This window comes from Meriones unguiculatus, chromosome 14, assembly GCF_030254825.1.
Source record: "Meriones unguiculatus strain TT.TT164.6M chromosome 14, Bangor_MerUng_6.1, whole genome shotgun sequence".
Classification (NCBI taxonomy): domain Eukaryota; kingdom Metazoa; phylum Chordata; class Mammalia; order Rodentia; family Muridae; genus Meriones; species Meriones unguiculatus.
Genome location: NC_083361.1, coordinates 7,116,836 through 7,140,998, shown reverse-complemented (window position 1 = coordinate 7,140,998; position 24,163 = coordinate 7,116,836). Strand labels below are relative to the sequence as shown.

At 53.2% G+C, this 24,163-nt stretch overlaps 1 protein-coding gene and 1 non-coding gene across 2 annotated transcripts in view; both read left to right on the top strand.

Annotated features, from left to right (window-relative positions):
• The window catches only part of Wdr88 (WD repeat domain 88), a 30,349-nt gene extending 8,100 nt beyond the window's left edge, over nucleotides 1-22,249 (top strand). Inside the window, exons 3-11 of the mRNA XM_021642323.2 lie at nucleotides 428-516; nucleotides 3,214-3,277; nucleotides 6,967-7,105; nucleotides 8,119-8,248; nucleotides 11,723-11,910; nucleotides 13,835-13,917; nucleotides 14,837-14,905; nucleotides 19,221-19,313; nucleotides 21,795-22,249. Of these exons, the coding sequence (XP_021497998.2) occupies nucleotides 428-516; nucleotides 3,214-3,277; nucleotides 6,967-7,105; nucleotides 8,119-8,248; nucleotides 11,723-11,910; nucleotides 13,835-13,917; nucleotides 14,837-14,905; nucleotides 19,221-19,313; nucleotides 21,795-21,965 (1,026 nt within the window). The 3' untranslated portion in view covers nucleotides 21,966-22,249. The remainder of the gene's footprint in view (nucleotides 1-427; nucleotides 517-3,213; nucleotides 3,278-6,966; nucleotides 7,106-8,118; nucleotides 8,249-11,722; nucleotides 11,911-13,834; nucleotides 13,918-14,836; nucleotides 14,906-19,220; nucleotides 19,314-21,794) is intronic.
• A 906-nt stretch (nucleotides 22,250-23,155) lies between these two features.
• Trnat-agu (transfer RNA threonine (anticodon AGU)) lies at nucleotides 23,156-23,229 on the top strand. Its single transcript has one exon. It is a non-coding gene; the product is annotated as a tRNA-Thr (tRNA).
• The last annotated feature ends 934 nt before the right edge of the window (nucleotides 23,230-24,163 follow it).

The window sequence follows — 24,163 nt, the reverse complement described above, 5'->3', positions numbered from 1 at the left end:
CTCATCCCCCCCCCTCCGCGCCCAGCTCTCAGGTCCTGGGCTCCGGCACGCCTTTCTGGGGAACAGCAATTTTGCATGCATTGCTGTCCCGCTGGACAGCTAAGACTGGACTTTGCGCCCCCCCCCCCAACTCCCACCCCAGCATCTCATTCTTTGCGGCTCTCAACTGTCACTATCACTACGGGGGGGGGAGGGGACAAAAAAGTGCGTGAGCGCTGCAGCTGCACCCTGAGGGTGCCTGGCGCGCACAGAGGCCGGACGAGGGGGTCGGGTCCCCTGGAACAGGAGCTGTAGATGGTTGGGCCGTTGGAAGGCCGCAGCCAGAACCCGGCTGTGGGCAGGCTAGGAAGCCCCTGCTGACCCGAGTGCGTGGCTCTCAGATGCAAGCCTTGACCGCGGTCTCTCCTCTCTCCCCCATTGATTTGAGGATGCGGCTGAAGGATACGTGCTTTCCGAATTCAAGCCACAGCCCAAGGCGCCTGTTTTAGAATGCAGCACCTCGGCTGACAGCAGAAGGTGACGTCTGTCCTCTTTCGTACTGCTTGGGAAAGGTCAGGGTCAGCAGGCGGGCCCAGAACCCGTGGGACCCGTGACAGGTTTTTGTTTGTTTGTTTAAGCAAATATACAACCCACGCTCCCCTGAATGGGCCTCAGTGTTCCCCTGCGCTCTGAGAGTCAAGTGGGTGTAACAGGGTAACCACATTCTCAAAGTCTAAGTTGCTTAAAATAGCACGCTTACTGAAGTGAAGAACCCTGTCTGAAGTTTTCTTTCCTTCCTTCTTTTACTGTGTTTTTCCTCCTCCTCCTTCCCCACCCTCCTCCTCCTCCTCCTCGTTTGAGAACAGCCAGGCCCACAGCTTACTGCTTGCGCCCAGCCTGCCTCGCACGTGCTGCAGGCCTCCTGCCGCAGCTCCTCCAAGGTGCTGAGACGGACACATGCTTGGGTTTTTCCTCACAAAACATCTCTTCTGTGGTCACATGTAGCCCGTGGCGACTGCCCCGGACCTCAGGGATCTAGTCTGGACCCTTGTCTCAGCAAGGGTCACTGTGACTATCACCAAACCCTTTGACCAAAAAGAAAGCTGGGGAGAGAAGGGTTTATTCGGCTCACACTTCCACATCACTGTTCACCACTGAGGGAAGTCAGGACAGGAACTCGAGCAGGGCAGGAACCTGGAGGCAGGAGCTGATGCAGAGGCCGTGGAGGGGCGCTGCTTACTGGCTTGCTCCCCATGGCTCGCTCAGCTTGCTTTCTTAGAGAACCCAGGACCATAGCCCAGGGATGAACCCACCCACCCATGGGCTGGGCACGCCCTCACCAATCACTAATTAAGAAAATTACCTACAGCCCCCTTTTTTTTTGTTGATGTTTTTTTCTGAGACAGGGTTTCTCTGGGTACCCCTGGCTATATTGACTCAATTTGTAGACCAGGCTGGCCTTGAACTCACAGAGATCCGAGGCCTCTGCTGGGATTAAAGGTGTGTGCCACCGAGCCCAGCTCTACAACCCAATTTTATGGAGGCATTTTCTCAGCTGAGGTTCTTTCCTTTCAGATAACTCCAGCCCGTTGACATAAAATTAGCCGGCACTCTCCTTAGTTTTTGTTAAGATTTATTTTTATTTTATGCGGACGAGTGTTTTTCTCTGCATGTATTTAAGTGTGATGCCTGTAAATTTAAGCGCCCTGAAGGCATGCCTGGTGCTGTGGAGGCCAGAAGAGGGCGCCAGATCTCCGGGAACTGGATGGCTGTGTGCCATCGGGTGGACACAGGACTAAACCCTGGTCCTCTGTGAGAGCAGCAGGTGCTCCTAACCTCTGAGGCACCGCTCCAGGTCCTGGGCCCTCATTTCCCAGGGAAACTGGAAAGCAGGAGGATGCCTGAGCCGGAGCTGCCGTCTGGGGAAGCTTAGGGCTCGGGAGGCAAGGGCACACACACATGAGGGCAGGGGCTTCAGGCTCAGTTTATTTGCTTAAGGCCATTCATGCCGACAGAGGATGGGCCTTTGGCAGATGAGCAGAGGCTCTGGGCTCCCAAAGGGTGATACAAGTGTGGAGTTCAGACTTCATGGGTATATTTATTTATTTTTTTAAATAAGAGGAAAATCTTTGCCATCTGCTACCCAAGTAGACAAAGCTACATATGTTAGCCAGAAGCCTTGTCACTGGGACAGACCCTCAGGGAAGAAAGATTTGCTCTGGCTCTCGGTTTGCCAGGCGACCCGGCTGTTTCTGGCCGGTGGCGGAACATAACGTCACGGCAAGGGGGTGGAGCGTGGCAATGCCACTCCCTTCAGAGCAGCCCGGAAGCAGAGACCCAGGACTAGTCCAGGGAGGGGCCCTACCTACCAAAGACGCGACCTCAGGGGTCGCCCCCTGTACCCCCTCCCACGTTGTAGCTGCCACCACCTCCCAAGAGCGTCCTCCTCGAAGCATGATTCTATCAGAGGATTAAGCATGAGAAAAGACAGGCCCTCAGGGAGCCCCCTCGGGGAGCCCCCTCACCGGAACCCCTGGCTGGCAACCAGGCCTCCAAACCTGTCTTGGAAAACAGCGTCGAAGCCAAAACCACAGCAGGATGCCTTATACGTGTTTCTGCATGCACGAAAGCAGACAGCAAGCTGTCCAGGAAAGCATTTCCCCCGGACAGAGACTGAGGCGTGAGCGGGGTGGGGATCCTCAGGAGTTGGGAAGTGAACCTGAAAATAACTGAACAGTAAAGGGCCGAAAAAGATGTACACATTATTTTTTCCTTTTACTTGTGTATATTTTGCGCATGCCTGTGTTTTGCCTGCATGCGTGTGGAGGCCGGAAGGGTTGGCTCTCCTGGCAGTGGAGTTATAGGAGGTTGTGAGCCACCCTGTGGGTGCTGGGAGCTGAGCCCAGGTCCTTGGGTAGAGCATCGAGTGCCCTTAACCACCGAGCCATCCCTCCAACCCTGAAATGATGTTCCCCTAACCCTAAGTATAGAAGGCTATTTTGGAGGGTCTTAAGGGTGAGAAAGATATCCGTGTCAGAGTGCTATATCGGTGCTGTTTGCTACTGTTGTCAGTGGGATACACAGGTCCCCAGTGTGGTCGCCAGGGAGTCTTTGGAAAGGTCAGTCTTGGTCCTAAGTTATAAAAAGGAGAAGGAATCCCTGTAGGAACCACAGGCTCTGGTAAGTGTTGGCAAGACTAGGTGTTTGTTCCCAATCTTTAAAAAATTTTTCTAGGCTCATCGCATCATCTTATGATAAGACAGTGAGGGCTTGGGACATGGAGACGGGTCAGCTTCTGGTACGTATGCCCTGCACCAGGGAGGGTGTCACAGTGCAAGACCGTGCCTGGGCTTCGGTGGCTTTGGGGCTGGACCTGGGGTTGGGGTCAATGGCAGGAGCCTCAGGTCTCCCGGGAAGAGCAGATTCTCCCCCTGCAGAGGGAACGCACTGGGGGTCGGGGGGAGTTGGGAGAGAAAGGCCAACACCCCAGGCAGGTCAAGGGCTGCTCTCTGAACCACAGGGAGAGGTCCAGGGCAAGCTGGGCGTGGCACCCCAGGGTCCCCTGTGAGCCGCTTGGACTTGGGACGCGATGGTGCAGGACGTGTGTGTGTGTGGCTGAGGCCACAGAGCAGAGGCTATGTGGCCAATGAGCCAAGGCTTTCGGCCTTCCCCAATCTCTTGTCTCTGTGTGAAGGATGGGGCCGCCATCTGCCTCTCCTGACAGTGCTGGGACTCCTTCCTTGTGTGGTTCTGAGCCTGGGCAATTGGGGCCCTGCACGGGGGTGGTCTGGCACCTCCTGTCCCAACCCTTGCTACCCCCCACCTTGCTAACTTCCTTGCTGCTCTCTCTTAGCCAGTCTTTGTCACCTCCCTCTCCTCTTCTCTCCTTAAAAGCAGCCTTCCTAGCCAGGCACCTTTAACCCCAGCACCCAGGAGGCAGAGGCAGGTGGACCTCTGTGAGCTGAAGGCCAGCCCGGTCTACAGAGTGAGACCCTGTCTCAAAAAAAAAAAAAAAAAAAAGAAACAAAACAACAACACCAAAACCGAATGCACACCTTTCTAAATTGGTGCAGTGGAGTTACACAGCTATAATCCCAACCCATTTTCAAGACCGGCCTAGGCTACATAGTGAAATACTCTCTCTCTCTAAAAGAAAGAAAAAAGAAAACAAAAGGAAAGAGAGAGTGCCAGGAGGCTGGAGAGATGGTTCAGCAGTTTGGAGGCCTTGTTGCTCTTGCAGAAGCCCCGGAGCCGGTTCCCAGGGCCCACACAGCGCCTCACAACCTCCTGTGACTCCCGTTGGAGGAGATGTGACGCCCTCTGCTGGCCTCTGTTGGCACTGCATGCACACGGTGGACATACATACATGGAGGCCAAGCACAGGTACACATTAAATAAAAGGAGGAGGAGGAGCAAAACCCCCCAAACATTCAACTTTTCTCCTTAGCGCAAAAGTCAGCACACTCATTGTAAACGGGTTAAGGATTATTCATAAATTAACATAGTGGTTTGTCATGTAAAAACAAAAAAAAAAACCCAAAAAACAAAAACAAAACCAGCTGGGCATGGTGGCGCACCCCTTTAATCCCACCCAGCACTCAAGAAGGCAGAGCCAGGCCGTTCGCTGTGAGTTTGAGGCCAGCCTGGTCTACAAAGGGAGTCCAGGACAGGCAAGGCTACACGGAGAAACCCTGTCCTGAAAATCCAAAACCAAACCAAACCAAACCAACAAACAAAAACCCATATTGGTGTATCTTTCCTTTGCTTCTGGGTGCGGGTGGTTTTGTTTTGCCTTGTCTTGCTCTGCAGCCCAGGCTAGCCCAGAACCCTTGGTCTCTCTGCCTCGGCCTTCCAGGGGCTGGGATCACAGCATGCGCCAGCACAGCTGGCTTTAGCCACCCTTGCTAATCAGTGTGCAGGACTTCACAGCACACAGGCGAGGCCCAGCCTCGCTGTCCCCGTAGTAAGGGCTGTCTTATGGATTGCCTGTGCGCGCGCCTGTGCACGTGCCGTGGCATGTACGTGGAGGTCAGAGGGCAGCTTGTGGAAGCTCTGAGCCTCCGATGCAGGCTTTCCAGCTCGTAAGGCTCTGCCCGCCGAGCCATGGCAGCTGCCCCGCTGACGCAGTAATGCAAGTGGAGGCTGAACATATTACTGTTGTCGTTTTAATTGTCTGCCTGGCCCCTGCCTCTGTGTGTGCGAGGGTGTGTGAGCGTGTGTGCCAAGCATGCGTGCCAAGCTGCACTCTTGCAGTCAGAGGAAACCTTGGATGTTGGTCCTTACGTCCAATCATGCTTGACACAGGGTTGCTCTCTCTCTCTCTCTCTTTCTCTCCCTCCCTCTCTCTCTGCGTACACCACGCTAACTGCTCTCAAGCTTCTGGGGATCCCCCTGCCTCTTCCTCCCATCTCTCCATGAGAGCTGGGGTTACAGATGCACGCTACCCCGCCTTACATGCATTCACGGGGATTCAAGCTATTGTCTGCATGTTTTCACAGCACATACCTTACCTCCTGAGCCATCTCCCATCCTCTGCACTCTCTCTCGCGCACACACACACACACACACACACACACACACACATGCACATACACACATACATGCACACACACACATAATACATACACACACACACACTCACAATTGAGTTTGTGTGTGGTGTGGGCGTGTGTACCTTAGTGTAAACATGAGCGTCCTGTGAGTGCTGGTACCCCTGAAGGCCACAGGAGCGTGTCGTATCTCCTGGAGCTGGAGCTATAGGAGGTTGTGAACTGCTTGATATGGGTGCTGGGAACTGAAGCCCAGTCCTCTGCAAGAGAAGCAGGTGTGCTTAACCTTCTCCCTAGTCCTGCGTACACACACACACACACACACACACACATACATACACACACAGATTTCCATCTCTCTTCAGGGTACACAGCTAGATTCCATCACTAAGGTAGGCAGCATAGAAAACACCAAGCTCAAATCTTTCCAGAAAGCTGAGCCAACTCACAGCCTACAGGCTCAAGAAGGAGGCCCTGCCTCCCAGGCTCATGTGCCAGCCGTCATATGTTTAAAAGAATTAGTCAGTGTGGCAGGGAGGGAGGGAGGGAGGGGGGGGCGGACTTCCGTGGATTCTTTTCTGACTTTGAATAATATTTTTTTCCAATTTTTTTTTTTTTTTGGTCGTAATTTTCCCACTGTTGTCTCTGGATGGCATTCCCATTTCAAGTACCTTCCTTTTTTTTTTTTTGGGGGAGGGGGGGAAAGTCCTTTTTGTTGCACAAGTCCCGGTGACCGAGGCCAGCGTTAGGGATGACTTAGTGAGTGAGGGCCTCTTGACAAGCGGCTCTAAAACTTGGTTGCCCTAAACAGCCAGCATTTCACTTAGGGGGGTGCTGGCTCCACTCTCCTGTTAAGTCGAGGTGACGATGTCATCTGGAGCCGGGCAGCTGCCTTAGGGCGTCCCGCTGGGGAGGAAGGAGCTCCTTCCAAGACTGCTCACTCCCACAGTTGTTGGCAGGAGGCTTCTTCTCTTCATATCCTTGTGGGTCCCCAGGGTCTCACGGAGCTGCGTGTGTGTCCTCAGACAATGCTCACGAAGCCTGTGATCCAAGAACGAAGGACAAGCCACAGTTATGCTCTCTTTCTCTCTGTGTCTCTCTTCCTTTCCCTTCCCTTCCTTTTTCTTCTCTGGCCCTTTCCTCCCTGCCTGCCTCTTTTGTGATAGGATCTCACTTGCAGCCCAGGCTGGCTTTGAACTTGCCACCGTCCTGCATCAGCCCCCACCCCCCACCCCCCAAGCGCTGGGATTGCAGACGTGCTCCGGCACACCCAGCCCCACACGGTCCCTTCTGCCATGCCCCATCCATCAGAAGCGAGCTCTGGGTTTGGCCACCTTTAATATGGGGACAGTCTGTTGGGAGGCGTCTGAGGGGACATCTTAAAGGCAGGGGCTGCTGAGCGGGTCCGCTGTCCTCTCTGGGCCCCGCCTCCTTCCAGTGGAAAGTCAGGTTTGATACCTTCGTGGTGTGCTGTAAGTTCTCTCCTGATGGGAAGTACGTCCTGGCGGCCTTGGATGTGGACTGTGGGTTCTGCCTGATGGATCCGGTGAACATCTCCATCGTGGTCCAGATCAAAGGTGAGGTCGCCAGGCTTGCCACGCAGTGCCTCACTGCCCCATTGGTAGGGACCTTCATCCGGCGTTACGGTGAAACCGCCGGGGTCAGGACCCCAGCGGGATGAGCCCCACACGCGTCTGCGTGCCAGGAATTGCAGCATGTGAATGGGGGAGGCAGGAGGATGAGGAGCTCAAGATGCTCCCTATCTTTCCAAGCCAGATGAGATCTTAAAGCCCTGTACCTGTATCGTAACATAAAAATCATCGTCAGCACATGGCACTTTTCTGGGTGACACTATGCTGTCTGCGGTGATGTAGGATGTAGCCACGGTGGAGGGAAACTGATGGAGAAGCATGCAGGATTTCTTCCAAGTTAGTCCTCATACCTATATGATGACTTTGCAGATATTTCAAAATGAAAGCCTCTTCGTTGTTAAAAAAAAAAAAAAAAAGTCAATACGTAAAGTAAAAGATGGCTTGTACTGGTTACATCTCCTTCTAGGAAGTACTTACTATTTTTGTATGCATGTGTTGAGAGGATGGAATCCAGGTCTTTTCACATGCCAGGCAGGTGCTCTACCCACACCCCAGCCCCTCACTGGGGGATTCTAGGCAGGGGCTCTACCACTGAGCCACACCCCCAGCCCAGAGGTATTATTAATGGTGCACTGCTAGGCGATCTTCCTGAACATGTGTGTGAATTTCCTGTACGTCTTAGATTTTTTAGTGTCTTCCCATTAACGGACCACTCCCTATTCTCCCCATCCCTCATGGTTCCAAGGCCTAGCTGCCTGTCCAGCTTCTTCACTCTATCCCATCTGCAGGAGTGCCTCCTTGATGCCTTAGAGGCTCCTTCCAGCCACTGCGCACTCCTCTGGTGGCTCTTGCACAAAGCAGCTCACAACCTGTCCGGGGTCATCTTCTCCCATAGAAGTGGCTGCAGGCGGCCAGTCAGCCGGCATCACTGGGTGGTAGAGTCGTCCCCACCCCCGTCTTTCCCGAGGTCACTTGTCACTTTGCTTGGACGTACGTAGATCATCACAAAAGATCCATCACAGCGTGCTGCTTCGACCCTGACAGCCAGAAGGTGGCTTCTGTCTCCATAGACAAGAGTATCAAGATCTGGGACATTACATCCCAAGCCACGCTGCTCACCATCCCCAAGTGAGAAGGGTTCCAAGACGGGGGGGGGGGGGGGGAGGCAGGGTGGGCTGGGGGTGGGGTGGGCTGGGGGTGGGGTCTGGTGTGGGCAGCGGCAGCCTGCTGCAGGAAGGCTGGAGAAGCCTGGAGAGAAGCCAGCTTCAAGGCTGGGCCGGGGCAGGGTCTCCGATGCCCCTGTTTCAGTGAGAATTCTTTTCCAGCAAACACGCCCAAAGCTTGCATAAAAACAAAGAGTTCAAGCTGGGCACCGTGGTGGGTGGGAAATGCCTGTGGTCCCAGCCCCCTCAGGGAGGGAAGCAGAGGCAGAGGCAGGCAGATCTCCGTGAGTTTGAGACTTCAGCCTGGTTTATGGAGTGAGTTCCGGGACAGCCAGGGCTACACAGTGAGATCCCTGACTCAAAACCACAACAACAAAAGTCAAGTTCAGCCAGGCATGGTGGCACAGACCTATGATGTCAGCATGAGAGATGTGGAGGCAGAGGGCTGGGAGGTCAAGGCCAGTCTAGGCTATGTAGTGAGACTCTTGTCTTTAAAATGGGAAGCTCTCGGATTCCCGGTGACCCTTGCCAGTGGCCTTGGCCTCCCACAGCGGGTGCTGGTATCAAGGTCATAGAGTGTGGACATGCACGCCTGTCCCCCTGCCGGTCCTGCTCAGTTCCTCCTTCCCGGGCTGGCAGAGGTGCAGTCCAGCCTAGGTGACAGGAAGAGACGGTCCTCAGTGTGTGTTGTATCACGTGGGGTGACGTTTAGGGGGACACTGAGGTAGGAGGCTGTGCTCCCCCCTCCCCTGCCTTCCACTGCTCCTTAGAGCCCCTCCCTGTGGGCACTGAGGGGACAAGGCAGGCCACAGAGGCTGCCAAGTCCTGATCCGACCCTCTGGTGGTAGGAGGCAACTTCAGAGTCAGTTGAAATGTGTGCCAGGAAATACAGTGTTTAGTGAGCAGACGGAGAGGCGAGGCTCTGAGAGCTCGGCCCCGGGCCTGGCGTCCTGGGGTGTGACCTCTGGGATCAGGCAAGGGACCATGCTCCATGCTCCATTTCATGATTTGCTGCTGATGTGGTTAATTTCTTAGTGCCTTTTTTTTTTTTTTTGAGACAGGGTTTCTCCGGGTAGCCTTGGCTGTCCTGGACACACTTGGTAGACCAGGCTGGCCTCAAACTCACAAACATCGGCCCACCTCTGTCTCCCAGAGTGCTGGGATCACAGGTATGCACCGCTAACACCTCCATTCATTCTTAGCAATTTTTGATGAGAGCAAGTGGCTTTTCTCTTTTTATTTAAGAAAAAAAAACAACTGTATAAATTTATGGGAATATGAAACTGAACACATCATCAGGTCTTAAAGGAGCAAGAGGAGATCAGTGGAAAGCGTCTCTGGCCTTGCGGACCTTCAGTTTCCCTACTGCCTCTCTCCCTTCTTACCTGCCTGTCCCTGTCACATCAGCAGGGAGAAAGCACTGGAAGCGCTTGCTGCCAAGACCAGCGACCAGAGTTCAAACCCCAGGACCGGCTCCTGCAAGCTGAACTCTGATCAGCCATACTCATTGAATTTTCACACACACACACACACACCACACACACACACACATACACACACACACACACACACACACACACCCTAAATAGTAGATGTAGCAAAAAAAATAAAAATGAAAATGGACAGTAGTTTGGGCAAGATGAGATTTTCATCGTTTAGGGTGAAATGCACGCAGCATAAACTTTGACCATCATTCTCTAGTGCACAGTTCCCTGGATTAATGACATTTGCAGCATTTTGCAACCTTCGCTATCTGTTTCCAAGATGTTTCACCACGCCGAGGGGAGACCGTGTCCATTGAGCAACGACTTCCCGCTCCTGAGGCCCCTGGGAGCCCTTACTCCACGTTCTGCCTCTGCGAGCGTGCCTGGCTTAGACAGCTACACAGATGACATCATGCTTGTCCCGAAGTGACTGACTTCTTCCCCTTAACATCTTCGAGAATGGAGCCTGTTGCAGCACACGGCAGAACTTCATTTCTTTTCCTAACTGCATAGTACTCCATTATATGTACACACACACACACGTACACTGATAATTACAGATAGACCGTGTTTTGCTTTGGTCTGTTGCTGGGCCCTTGCTTCATTTTTAAGCATCTGTCTGAGTCCCTGTTTCACTTCTGGTATGTAACTGAGACTTGAAGGGAAGGGACGTCTTTCTTCCGGGTCTGGCTTCCTCCGTGTTGTTCCAAGTTCCCCGTGTTCATTATTCCTGTCTGCTATGAAAAGGACTCTTGAGCCGTTCTTGAAAGCAAACATTTTTTTAATGATTATTTTTCTGTCTTGCATGCATACGAGAGAGGGAGAGAGGGAAGAAGAAGAGGAGAGAGAGAGAGAGAGAGAGAGAGTTGTGTGTTTGTGTGGTACATGCATGCCACAGTGAGGAAAACCTGTAAAAGCTGATTCTCTCCTCCCACCACATAGGGTTTGGGGACCAAGCTCTTCAGCAGGTGCTTTACAGGCTGAGCTAGCCTCTGTCCACAAGTATCTTTCTGGCCCACCACTCTTTTGAGATGAATTATATATATATATATATGAATTATATATATATAATTTATATTACAATATGTTCTATAATTTATATCATATCATTTTATAACTCATAATTTAGTTTATATAATTATACCATACATTGTATAACTATATAATAACATATACTTATATAGTTATTTATATAACACACATGTATTATATATAATTATATAACAAATAACATATTCTTTATAATTGCAACATATATAGAATTAATTTTTTTGTTTTACATTCATTGGTGTTTTGCCTGCATGTGTGTGTGTCTGTGTGAGGATGTCAGAAGCCCTGGGACTGGAGTTACAGACAAGTGTGAGCTGCCATGTGGGTGCTGGGAAATGAATCTATGTCCTCTGCAAGAGCAGCCGGTGCTCTTAACCACTGAGCCATCTTCCCAAGCCTGAGAGCAATAAATTCTTCAGAATTTTCACCTGGCCAGGTGTGTGGGTGCTCGCCTTTAATCCCAGCACTTGGGAGGCAGAAGCAGGAGAATCTCTATGAGTTCATAGGCCAGCCTGATCTATACAGTGAGTCCCAGGACAGCCAGGCTACACAGTGAGACCCTGGGGAAAGAATTTTCATCTGACGATGCCTCGTTTTAGCCTTCATTTCTAAGTATATCTGGCCGGGTGTAGAAATCTCGGTTAACATTCCTTTTCCCTTTCCTTTTCCAAAAAAAAAGAAAAAAGAAAAGAAAGAAAGAAAGAGAAACACTGGTCTCAACGTGTTGTCCCAGGCCGGCCTTGAACTTACTACATAGTGAGGCCCATGGATGGCACAGAGTGAGCAGAGGAATGACATCTCCTCCCACACGGGAGGTGACATCCACTCTCCACTCAGGGCCCTCCCTGTGTGTCCTGGGGCCTCCCTGGGACGGTGACCTAGTGGGTACCCCACCTGTGTTTCAGGGCACACAAAAATGCCATCTCAGACTGCTGCTTCACCTTCAGTGGCCACTTCCTGTGTACCAGCTCCTGGGATAAGAATATAAAGATATGGAACGTCCACACGGGGGAGTTTCGAAACCGAGGCGCCTGTGTGACTCTGATGAAGGGCCACCAGGGCTGCGTGAGTTCCTGCTGCATCTCCAGAGACAGTGAGTGGCCAGCACAGGGACCGCTCCCCTCCCCTCCCTTCCCCTCCCCAGCCCTCCCCTCCCCTCCCCTCTCCAGCCCTCCCTTTTTCTTTGTGTGTTACATTCTGAGCGTTGGGATCACAAATGTGTGCCCAGAAGCCAGTTCACCCTCACTTACCGCATGTAGGCTGGAGGAGAGAATTTGTGTGGACTTCCCTGGGTGCAGAAAAGAGGTGACTCCCCATGGCTCTAGCAGGAAGGGTGTTCCCCCTCTGGCCCCCTTGCGCCCTAAGCCAAGAGGGAAGCCCACTGACATGTCCTTCTAGGGGCAGGAGCCCCAGCTCAGTGTAAGACATTGTTCAGGTTGCCTTAAAACGGTGTCTCCCAAAGTGCGTTCTTTAAACCGTTTGCTTGTTGAAGCACGATTTTCTCAGTCTCACACGAGGCGGGACAGAGTTCGAATCTTTGTTAGGGTGCTGCGTTTACATTTGCATTTTAGTGAGCTCCAGCAGGTGCAGACCAATAAGAACCCCCGCCTTAAAAGACGCACTCTCCAGTGTGTGCAGTTCTGTAAAGTTTTAAGCCCGAGTGCCACATATCCAGGAAGGATGCTTAGAACACCCTTTCCCTGTGCCGCGCACGCCCAAGCCCGTGTTCCTCCTCCTGCCGCGGCCACAGCTTTTGGAGTCTCCTGGGTACATCTTTTCCCTCCAGGAGGCAAGGGTGGCCTCCCGAGTTTCCCAGCCGCTGGCATTCCTCAAGGAAAGGCGAGGCTCTGCCCGACCAGGTTAGCACCCACTCCCAGGGAAGGCTCCCATTGGCTCAGCGTGGCATCTCTGAGCCAGTCACGGAGCAGGCAAGGCTTGGCTCACTTTCCAGGCTTCAGAGTTAGAGGTGAGGGTTTGCACCAGAGGTGCTGAGGACAAGAGGGAAGTTAGGGTGCTGCGGCCAAGAGAAGTGATGTGGAGGTGAGGAGGGCCAATGACAGACACACACACACACACACACACACACACACACACACACCACTCTGCTGAGAACTGCGTCTGCCTTGTATCATGTGTGTAGGAGATGCGGGGGTTCCCCAGCCGTTACACGCATGATCAATGCCGTGTCTTAAGAGCTGCTAAGGGCTTTCTGAACACCCTTCCTGCTCCAGAAGCCTGCTCTACCATTTTCATTGGTTCACTTGCCAGCGGGCCAGGCTAATCTTTTCCGCCTTGCTCCAATTTTAGTACAAGGAGCAAAGCATGGTGGTGTGCCTGTGTGGCAGGGGGGTCATTTGTGAGCCTGGGGCCAGCCTGGCCAACACGGTGTGTGTGTGTGTGTGTGTGTGTGTGTGTGTGTGTGTGTGTATGTGTGAGCGCCTGTGCATGTGTGGGTATGTGCAGCTGTGCACAGGGCCTATTTGGATCCCCCGGAGCTGGTGTCAGAGGCCGTTTCAGCTGCCAGGCGTGGGCGCTGGGAACTGAGCCCGGGTCCTCTGCCCTCCGGTGCACTCTTCGCCACCAAAGTGTCTTCTCCAGCTCCACACTCCTGCGCGTTTGTTGGTATTTTTACTGTTAAACCCAGAGTGTCGAAGTGCTGTCCGACGCCCGAGGGCAGAGACACTGCGGTCTGCTTTCCTGAGAAGGCACACGTCACCCTGCGCCTCACCGAGGCCTGGGACACGGTGCCACTGGCCGGCTTCCACACTGGAAACCAACAGTTCACACTAGCTGGGCTGGCTTTGCACGAAACCACGCGTACCGGCTGATGGGTTGATGGTGGGGCGCTGCTGTGTCCCCATTTTTCCCCCGGGAGGGGGTCCCAGTGTCTTCGGCCTAAGCCGGGGCAGTGCCTCACGGAGGCCAGCCCAGCCTGCCTCGGCCTTACCACAGTGAGGAGGAGGGAGGGAGCGCCCCACGGAGGCCTCCCGCGCCCTCCCCTTCCCTTTGTATTGCAGACTCTATACTCATTTCCGGTGGGTTTGACAAGACCGTGGCTATCTGGGATGTCGGAGATGGCTACCAGAAGCTGGCACTCAAGGTACAACGGCCTGACAACATGATGGGGCCCGGGGTGGGGGTGGGGCTAGTGGTTAGGATCTTTCTACGTAGCCCAGGTTAGCCCCAAACCTGTGGTCTTGCTGTTTGAGGCTCCCTAGTGCTGGGCCTGCGGGGGTGGTTGCCTCTCCCGGTGGCCCAGGCACCTGAGACCGAGGCCAGGGCAATGGGTCCGGCCTGGATGCCCCCCTCCCCCGCCCCAGGGTACTGACCCCTCCGTGGGGGAAGGTTAACGGGCAAATTAACCACCAACAGTGACGAAGGGGAGAGAAAGGAGGTAACAGGAGGAGGCTTAGGAGCTGAGCCACGGTGGGTGCTCCCTGGGTGGGGGGAGCGTGTGATTTGAGGTCGCCATGGCAACGAGAGACTGGCCCAGCGAGGGCCGCTGGGCAAGGGCCGCTGAGAGTCCCTGCCTTTGCCCAGCCGCGGGGCCTCCTGCCACCAGCACGTACACTGGACGCGTGAAGACACGGGCAGTGCGCACAGTGCAGGTCAGAGGATGTCTTTGTGGGCGTGGCTCTCGCCCCTCCCGCTCCTCCGTGAGTTCCAGGGATCGAACTCAGGCTCAGCCGTCTGCAGCCCACCCTCTCTGTGGACGGCCTTGAAGCCCACACACCCTCCCCGGTTGAGCCCGGTTGAGCCTGGTTGCTCTCTCGAACAGCAGGTGCAAGCTAAGACCTGGGCCCGGAGAGCAACATCGCCACCCATCCTGCTGAGCCCCGGGTATGATTTAAAAAAACCATTCACAGGGCCCCGAAACAGGCACCCGTGACCCATCCTCACGGCTTGTACTCTGCCTTAACGTGTGCTACAGGAGAGCGACACGGGCTTGGCGGCTTCTTGTTTCTGTTGCTTTTGTGAAGCCTTTCTCCGAGGTGTTCGTTAAATTATTTCTCGTTCAGGGCCACGACGACTGGGTGACGGACGTTGCTATTAGCAACAACAAGAAATGGATCCTCTCGGCTTCAAAGGTAAAAGCGGCCAAGCTCTGGCAGACTTGATAGGTGTGTTGCGTTTGTCAGGGCTTGAGACGGCGGAAGTGTGGAGTCCGGACTTGGGGTGGCATGCCTGTAATCCCAGCATTCCGGAGGCTAAGGCGGGGGGGGGGGGGGGGGGAGGGCACTGAGATGGTTTATTAGGGAAAGGCACCTTCCACCAAGCCTGACTACCTGGGGTTCCATCCCCAGGACCCACAGTGTGGAAAGAAAGAACTGACTCCCAAAACCTGTGCTCCGATTGCCACACACACACACACACACACACACACACACACACACATACTGTAGCATGCTCCTACCCTCTAGTCTCCAATAAATAAATGTTTTGTTTTGTTTGGTTGCTTGCTTGCTTTTTCAAGACAGGTTTTCTCTGTGTAGCCCTGGCTGGCCTGGAACTCGCTTTGTAGACCAGGCTGTCCTCGAACCCACAGAGATCTGCCTGCTTCTGCCTCCCTGAGTGCTGGGGTTAAAGGCTTGCACCACCAATCGTGGCTTACATTAAAAAAAAAAAAAAAATTAAAAGGCAAAAAAAATGTTCCTTCACAGGCTCAGTGTAATATTTGTACCCAGGAGCTGCGGGCTTTGGAGGGCAGGTACCAGCTCACGGCTATACAGCTGTGTCCTCTTGAGGTCGAGGGTCACATAGCCACCACCCCCATCACAACCCCTCACCCCAGAGGCTGCTGCAGGTGGGAGCATCGGAGAAGTGGGAGGTCACCTTGACCTCTGACCTTTAACAGAGCATTTTGTTATGAATGTGGGAGCCGTCCAGGTCAGGTCTGTGAAGCTACGGAGGAGACTCCACCTAATAAGCGGTTTTGCTTTGTGACAGGAGCTTGCTTTGTAGCCCAGGCTAGCCTCCGACTGATGGTCCCCCGCTTCAGCTTCCTGAGAGCTGGGATTGCAAGTATTTGCCACAGACACCCACGGCAGAGTAAAGCCCCTCAATGAGCCCATATGCTAGCGGGTGATGAAGGTGTCGCTACTTTAACAGGAGACCAGAAAGATGTTCTGGCTTGTCAGAGTTCTGTAATTGTGTACTTTTTACTTTTCTGTTATGGTAATGCTGTCACCTAAACGAAACTCACCTAGTGCTAGGTGAGTAACAGCCGCAGTAATGAACAACAGGACTAGGTGAACAGAGATGTTTAAGGAAAACGTGAAAATATTGTGATGTAATAATGTCCTTATTACATTATCATAATATTATGAGTTTATTACAATAGGATAGTCGTTATAGAACACTATGTTGTGATGTTAATATTCTATGTTAACACTATGTTAATATTCTAATATATTACATTATGGATCATATTATGTATTATAATAGATGGTGTTAGGCTAACTCCAATAAAGGCACTGTAACTATATATGTATATTATATAACACACATCCATATAATACACGGATGTTATATAAAATATGAGTATATAATTATAACACTTTACTGGGTACTTCATTTTTGTAGTTTTTATTATTATGTATTCTTGTTTGATTGTTTGAGGCGGTGTCTTACCATGTAGTTATTTTCATTTTGTTTGCTTTGCTTTTTGAAGCAAACAAAGTTTAAGTTTGGTCTTAAATTTAGCCCAGGATGACCCAGAGCTCCTGCTGCTCCGGCCTTCGCCTCCCAAGTGCTGGGATTACAGGTGTGTGTTGCTACACTCAGGTTTTGTTTTGTTTTCTTTTGAGACAAGGTTTCTCTGTGTAGCCCTGGCTGTTCTGGACTGGCTTTGTAGACCAGGCTGGCCTCGAACTCACAGAGCTCTGCCTGCCTCTGCCTCCCTCAGTGCTGGGATTACACGCACATGCCCGGCTCTTACTTAGCTTTATTACCCTTTTTCTACCCTCATCCTCAATACATTTTAAAGTTAGGGATGTCGTTGTCCTACACCTTAAAAATACACCTTTCCAACAGGCTAACGTTTGAAAATCATTTCAAAGGCCAGAGATGATGATAGCCATATTGCAGACAATGTGTTCAAGGGAGCTGTCACCTTCCGTTTCTAGAATAAAAGTTCATCTAGGGGCTAGAGAGATGGCTTAGTCAATGAAGTATTTGCTGCCTGGTGTGGTGGCTCACTCCTGTAATCCCAGCATTCAGGAGACAGGGGCAGGCGGATCTCTGTGAGTTCGAGGCCAGCCTGGTCTACAAAGTGAGCCCAGGACAGCCAGGGAGGCACAGAGAGACAAAAGAAACAGCAAAACAACAAAAGAACAACAAAAAGGAAATCTGGTTTGAATTCAGGTAGTTTCAAGCGAGCTTTTATGTTTTCTTCATTTTTATTAAACTGTCCACAGGAAGCCCGGAAAGGATTTGAAACGCGGAAAGGATTTGAAACTCCCACTTTGGAGTGTGTGTGCACGCAGTGCCTTCAGGGGGCAGGAAGGGGAGTTGTGGGTGCTGGGAACCGAGCTCTAGTCCTTTGCAAGAGTAGCAAGCGCTCTTCAACACTGAGCCATCTCTCCAGCCCTGACTTTGCTTTGTCTGCTTGTTTTTGGTTTTCTGAGACGTCTCACCATCTCATGTCTCCTCCTGGGGTCCTGTAGCCTACACCTGCCCTATTGCCAGGACTTGACAAACTGCTTGATACACTGTGGAAAGTAACTATTGATAAAACCTGTCGCTTCTGTGTAGGGGTCAATAGCGCTGTTCTCCAAATTCCAGCCTTGGTCTCTCCAGAACACACTTGGTTTCAGCCGCTTAGCTAGGAAATGTAACTCTCAGTCAGTAAGACGGTTGCTGCCGCAATAAATGGGTACAATAAGCAACAAGGACTCAGTTCTCACAGTTCCTTAGGATGGACGCCCAACAAAGGGGATCTCACTGGCATAAAGATTAAGGCTACAGGAAAACTGCATTTCTTTCTGGAATTATTTCTGTTAGTTAAAACAAAAAACAAAAGTCCGGAGTTCACAGTGTGTAGTCTCTGACTCCCCACCAAGTCTTGCTTATAACTTAGCCAGGTTGGCTAGCAACCCAGAAGTCCCCTGCCTCAGCTTCCCAGTGTTGGGGGCACAGAAGCATGCCACCTTTATTTTTTGTTCATTCTATAGGTTTTGTCAAATACATGCCATGCCTCTGTCATTACAGTAGCCCAAAGAACTTCAGAATACTTTTACTGCCTGAAAAATCCCTGTGCTTATTCAGCCACAGTTCTTTCCCACAATCCCTGGCAGCCACTGTTTTTTTTTTTTAACTGTCTTTTATCAACACACACACACACACACACACACACACACAACATATAGCACCCACATATCACATATCACACAGAACACACATAATACACAGTACGCAGAACACACATACTACTCACAGCACATGTACACACGCACACACAACACACAGCACACACACACACTACACGTATTTACACATAGCATGGACACACACACTACACAGAATGCACACTATAATACTACACACAACATGTCCAACACACAGCACGACACACAAATGTAACTCTCCCCTCAAAGGTGAGGAGAGATGGTTTATTCTGAAGTCACACGTGAGTGGCCATGGCAGAGGAGCACAGAGCCAGCTTAGGCCAACTCTCTGCTCCACAGTGCTAACAGTTTCATCAAGCTTCTGTAACAACCGAGCAAGTGGAGCAAAGTCCCCGGTAACAGGGCAAGTCTCGGCCAGGGGCCTCAGCTACTGGTTGGTAGGAGTGACGGGTCTGTTTGTGCATCCCAAAGGACATACTCCATGGTCACAGAGACATTAGAGGATGTCAGAGGTGCTAGAGATGGCTGGCGATAGCTCGGCACTGGCCTTGCAACGTTCCAACCTCTCCAGGTCATCTGAGTTCTAATCAGTTAATGAGCCTTGCAGAAGGCTTGGTGGAAGGTGTGGGTTGTTTTGGTTTTTTCTTTTTTTCCAGAACTTGTGTCCATCTGCACTCTATCCTATTTGCTCTCCTGGAATGCTGGGTAGAGAAAGTTTACAGCCTGTGGCCTCCTTAGACTGACTTCCGCTCAGCAATACGTGTTCTTGCATCTCTGTGTCTTTTGGGGGGGCTTGACAGCTCATGTATGCCGAGCACAGCATGCTATCCCACCGCAGGCTAGCCCTGAACTCCTGATCCCCCTGCCTCTGCTTCCCACGTGCTGGGATTACAGGCCTGGGAGAACCACCACAGCTGGTTTCCGTGTGCTGGGGTGAAGAGTCTGATAGTCTACCGGAAGCAGAGCTGCCCACAGCCTTCCTAGTGGTCTGTCTTATGTCGGGGTCTTCCGTCTGTCTGTTTTTGTGACTCCTGGCTTGCCGTTTAACTCGTTTTAGGACAGCAACTTGAGGCTATGGAATATTGAAGAGATTGACAAAATTCCTTTGGTAAATGAGAAGAAAAAGGCCAAGGGCGTCAAGGTCAAGCAGGTTGGTGAAATGAAGCCCAGTAACCTTCCTTACCCTCCACCAGTTCAGCCTGTGTCCTGACAGACATTTACTGGTCCCCTGGGGACACAGCCGCAGACAAACAATGGAACCTCAGCCTTGTGGGTGCTTAAACCCTAAAAGGTGAGGCAAGGGTTCAGATACAAGGAAAATACGGGGTAAGCAGTAGCGTCTGGGGGGGAGGGAACGCGTGTGTGTTGTGGTAGTTATTTATATTTATTTGGCTTTCTGAGGCAGGTTTTTGCTACATGCCCTAGGCCGTCCTGAAACTCTCGACTCTCCTTATTCTTCTAAGTGCTGGCATTATAAGTGTGCACACAGCTTATTTATTTGTTTGTTTGTTTATTGTTTATCCTATGATTATTTTATTTCACTTAACATTTTCTTTTTTGAGATACCATCTCACTGTGCAGCCCTGGCTGTCCTGGAACTAGCAAGGTAGACCAGGCTGACAATGAACTTACAGAGATCCTCCTGCCTCAGTCTCCCCTGGCTCTGTGTTTGTATCTATGTGTGTTTGTGTGTGTGTGGGCACACACGCCATGTGAACACAGGTTCCACAGGAGCTAGAGTTAAGTTACAGGCAGTTGTGACACGCCTGACGTGGGTCCTCTGGGAGAGCAGAAAGGGCTCCTAAGCGCTGAGCCGTCTCTCTAGCACTGTGAGATTGCGAAGGGTAGTCAGGGTAGGTGGTACTGAGAAGGCAGCAAGTGTGTGGCTTTGAAGGGGCTCGGGGCGTGCTGTGCAGCAGCTGTAGAGACCCTGCCCGAAGCCCCGCTTCCCGAACCCTTCCCGTTTCCCACGCGAAAGGCTGGGGAACGCATGCTTGTTCATGCAAGAGCTGGGCGGCAGGTTTGGCACACTGCTAGCTACGCCAGGGCTGGCCACAGAGGCCAAAGACGTGGCCACTCCACCTCCATGCTCTCCCAAGCTCTGGCTGGGAGCCACAGCTGACGTGGGGACAGCCCGGAGGAGACTCCTGTCTATGTCACTAGCTGGTTTCCGTGGTTCTCGTGGCCAGGCTGGTCATAGACCCTGGAAGCTGACTGGCCATAGAGCAACGGTCATTCCCCCCTCCCCCAGGCTGGTGAGAAACAGGCTGCAAAGGAAGGTGGGTAGGAAGTCCAACAGAAGCTGCAGCAAAGGTGAAGCTACTGTGTCGGACTTGTTTTAAATGGACAGGAGAGACCTCAGCCCCTGGGTTCCTCAGGCCTTTTCCAGGCAGGATCTGCTGGGCTTCCGAGTGCCCTAAATTCTTATGGGGAGCCAAGTACAGAGACAAGGAGGGTCAGGGCATGGACTTGACACCTGGTGGGTTTCCGTGTGTGAGTGTGTGTATGTGTGTACGTACGTGCATTCGCGCTGCCTGCTTCTGTGCTGGGATTCCCTGAGAGGCCTCTGACACGGCCTGAGAGCCCTCACCTCAAGCTCTGGCCTGACACTTGGGAGCAAATGAGACAGGTGAGCATCAGCCGGGGGAGGGGGGGAATTTCGGCTCAGGGTGGAGGAGGGCACTCAGTCGCCACATCAGTTAACCGGGAAATCGCTGTCTGGACCTGAGGCAGGCAGTGCCCTCCTGTCAGCTCAGCACTCAGGAATCTGAGGCATGGGGAACACTAGTTGTCGGAGGTCAGCCTATGAGATATAGTGAGGCGTTGCCTCCAACAACTAAACAATAAACAGAGATAACGGCCACCATTGCTCCTACAGAGGACCTGAATTCGATTCTAGCACCAACATGATGGTTCATAACCATTCCTAACTCCAGTTCCAGAGGCCCTGATGCCCTATAAAGACAAGCAAACAAACAAAAATAATAAACAAATGCCCCGTTTATTTCAGAAATCTCGTCAGCTAGCCAGGTGGCACACGCCTATAACACTAGCTACTCAGAAGGCTGGGGCAGGAGGATTCAAGTTAGGGTCTGCCTGGGATATATGTTGAAACCCTGTCTAAAAATAAAACGTGCTCACATGCTTTGTGCATGCTCTCTCTCTCACGCATGCACAAACACAGACACACACGTGGGGAATGTAGCTCAGTGGCCTGACCCGTTCAAGGCCCTGGGTTTAACTCCTGCCACTAACCAAAAACAAAACCTGGTCGCCTGCCTCCCTCCAAGTCTGTTCTGCACGTCAGAGGTCCTCCGCGATCAAGGGTGCTCCCTGGGTGCCCCAGTTCCACCGTGGACCACTCTGTCCAGAGAGCAGTGGAAGAGGCATGGACACAGGCCCGCCTTCCTCCTCTCAAGCATGGGGCTGCATGAGGGCCGGCCTTGGGTCCCCTCCTAGCTTTGGAGGGAAAGGCCCGACGCTCCCAGCCTGCCCTGGGCCAGTCTGTGGGGTGAGAGACTCCAGAGAGGGAAGGGCTTGCCTAGGCTCAGGTCCAGGCTCACTGGCGGTAAGGTCAACCCCCTCTGACCCGCACATGGTCTCTTGTCTCCTGCACCCTACCCCACGGCAGTGCAAAACTTGCGAACAGCTTTACTCGACCTTCGAAGAGGAGTACTCTACCAAACTGTCCAACCGGTGTGTGCACTGCCGGCGAGAGAATCGCTTCCTGCCCGGCTATCGGTCGTCTTCATCGTCGTCGTCGCAGCTCTCCTCGTCCTCGTCTCAGGGTGAATATTTCTGAGCATCCCGAGCGCAGGCCGCCCGCCCTCCAGCCTGCGGCGTTCTGCAGGGCCCTGCGCCGAGCCTTCTCCCATCCGGCGGACGGCACCCAGCAGACCGAGGCAGGGGCAGGCTCTGACTGGACTCAGCGTGGTGCTGCCTCTCTGCCCCGTCCCCAGAACCCTCCAGAGGCGAACATTTTTTTTTTTACTGTTAATCTAGAAATAAATGTAGATTCCCTTGCAAGACGACAAGCGTGCGGAGGAGTTGCAGAAGCCGTTTGCGCTTTAGCTTTATGCCCCGGTGTGGATCCCCCGGTGTGGATCATCCATTCTTGCAGCCGGGGCTGGCACGGGCCTCACTCGACCGCGTTCGTCAAGGGAATGCGACGCGCGGAGCCCACTCTGCGGACGAGGGTGGCAAGGCACGACTAGGGTTTCTCCCTTCCAGGTTCAGGAGCTGGGGGCTGGTGCTGGGGGGTCCTCTCGGGCAGCGGTCTCCTTCCGCCCCCGCACAGACGGTAGTGAGCGGCCACGCGTGTGGCTGGGAACCGAACCTGCGCCGTCTTAACCACTGAGCCAGCCCTCCGGCGCACCCCGCAGACAGCTCCGAGGCCCCTTTCCTCCTCGAGCTCACCCCCGTGGCTCTGGGGACTGCTCGTGCCCGCACGGTCCCCAGCGACGGACACCTAGGCCATGCGTTTCTGCGCACCTTGCATTTACTGTTGCACAGATCAGCTCAGCCCAGAGCTTCCTGCTGGGGGGGAAGGACACGGGAAGGCGTCGGTGGCGCTCGGCTTTGTGGCCGGAGGCCCAGCTGGCACGGAGACCCCAGAGTGGCCGGGGGAAGCCTGGACGGGAGGGCCTAGTCCTGAGCACATAACGGAAACGCCCACGACTAAGCAACCCGGCCGCACGGGGTGGGTCTTGGGGGGCCTCTGGAGCGGCGGGGGCTCCGCTCGAACTCTCAGGGCCCGCAGAAGCAGGCGCGAAGAGCGCCGCTACGGCTCTCGGGAAGCTAGCCCCGCCCCGCCCCGCCCACTCCGCAGAGCCAATCAGAACCTCCAAGCTTCCTCCGAGCTTCCGCTATGGGCCCGCGCGAGGGGCCGTACCGCGCACGCGTCCCCCTGCCGGCGCGGAAGCACGCGCGCATGCGCAAAGCTCGCGCGGTCCCTAGAAATGGGAACTGCTTTCTCGCAGTGGCTGAGCGGGTGGCGCCGTGGCTTAGTTGGTTAAAGCGCCTGTCTAGTAAACAGGAGATCCTGGGTTCGAATCCCAGCGGTGCCTCAGCTCGGCTGAGCGTGCGTGCTCTGCCTTTTTTTTTTTCCTTGCTTTTCGTTTTCGCGAGTGCTCTCCCTGGAGCGCTCCTCCGTCAGCGAGGGTGAACCGGTGAGGACTTTTTAGCTGAAGACCGACTTCGCCGCGTGTTCTCCTGCTAGCCTGTCTCTCTCGAGGACGTCAGGCAGGGCTGAGGAGTCCCGGTATCCTCTTCGCCTTGCAAGGATTGCTGGCTTCCCCGGCCGCTTTACCAACGCTCTGCGTACTGAGGGCAGCTGGCGAGCCCCCGAGGTGGAGGCCTGTAGCATCCGATGCGACCAGCCGATCTGCAGCTACAGAATGCACAAAGGGGTGGGGGGGTGGGGGCGGGCGGGGGGAGGTCCAGAGCGGCCAGGCGCTCCAGTGGGCACCTGGGTTATGGTTGCCAAGGGCCGGGACACCACAGGCGCCTGGGACCCTCCTTGAGAGCATCCTTGAGGCTTGGACGGTGGGGAGAATGTACCCCGGGGACCCACCGAAGTCCAAACAAACCTAGCAAGTGACCTTTAGAAAATGCACGTGTGACAGTAAGGCTCTGCTCCGGAGGAGGAGAGTCTTTAGTTCACAACCCTATAAGCCTTTTAAAACCGTTTTAAGGATTTGGTGGGATGGCTCAGTGGATAAAGACGCTTGCTGCCAATCCTGAATACCCTGACTTCAATCCCTGGGTCTAACATGGTGGAAGGTGACAATTGACCCCCTGAAAATTGTCCTCCGGCCTGTAGGCCCACAGGCGCGCTGTGGCTCACGTGTGACCACAAATGTGCTCGCAAACAAGCAAATGTAACAGGAAGAAGATGTCTCAGGCTGAAAGAGTGACAAACAACGCAGTCGCTTTAATCCGTCATTGACCCTCACAGGGGGACACACGTGGCCTTTTCGGTAGATAAAGCGGCACGTGAAA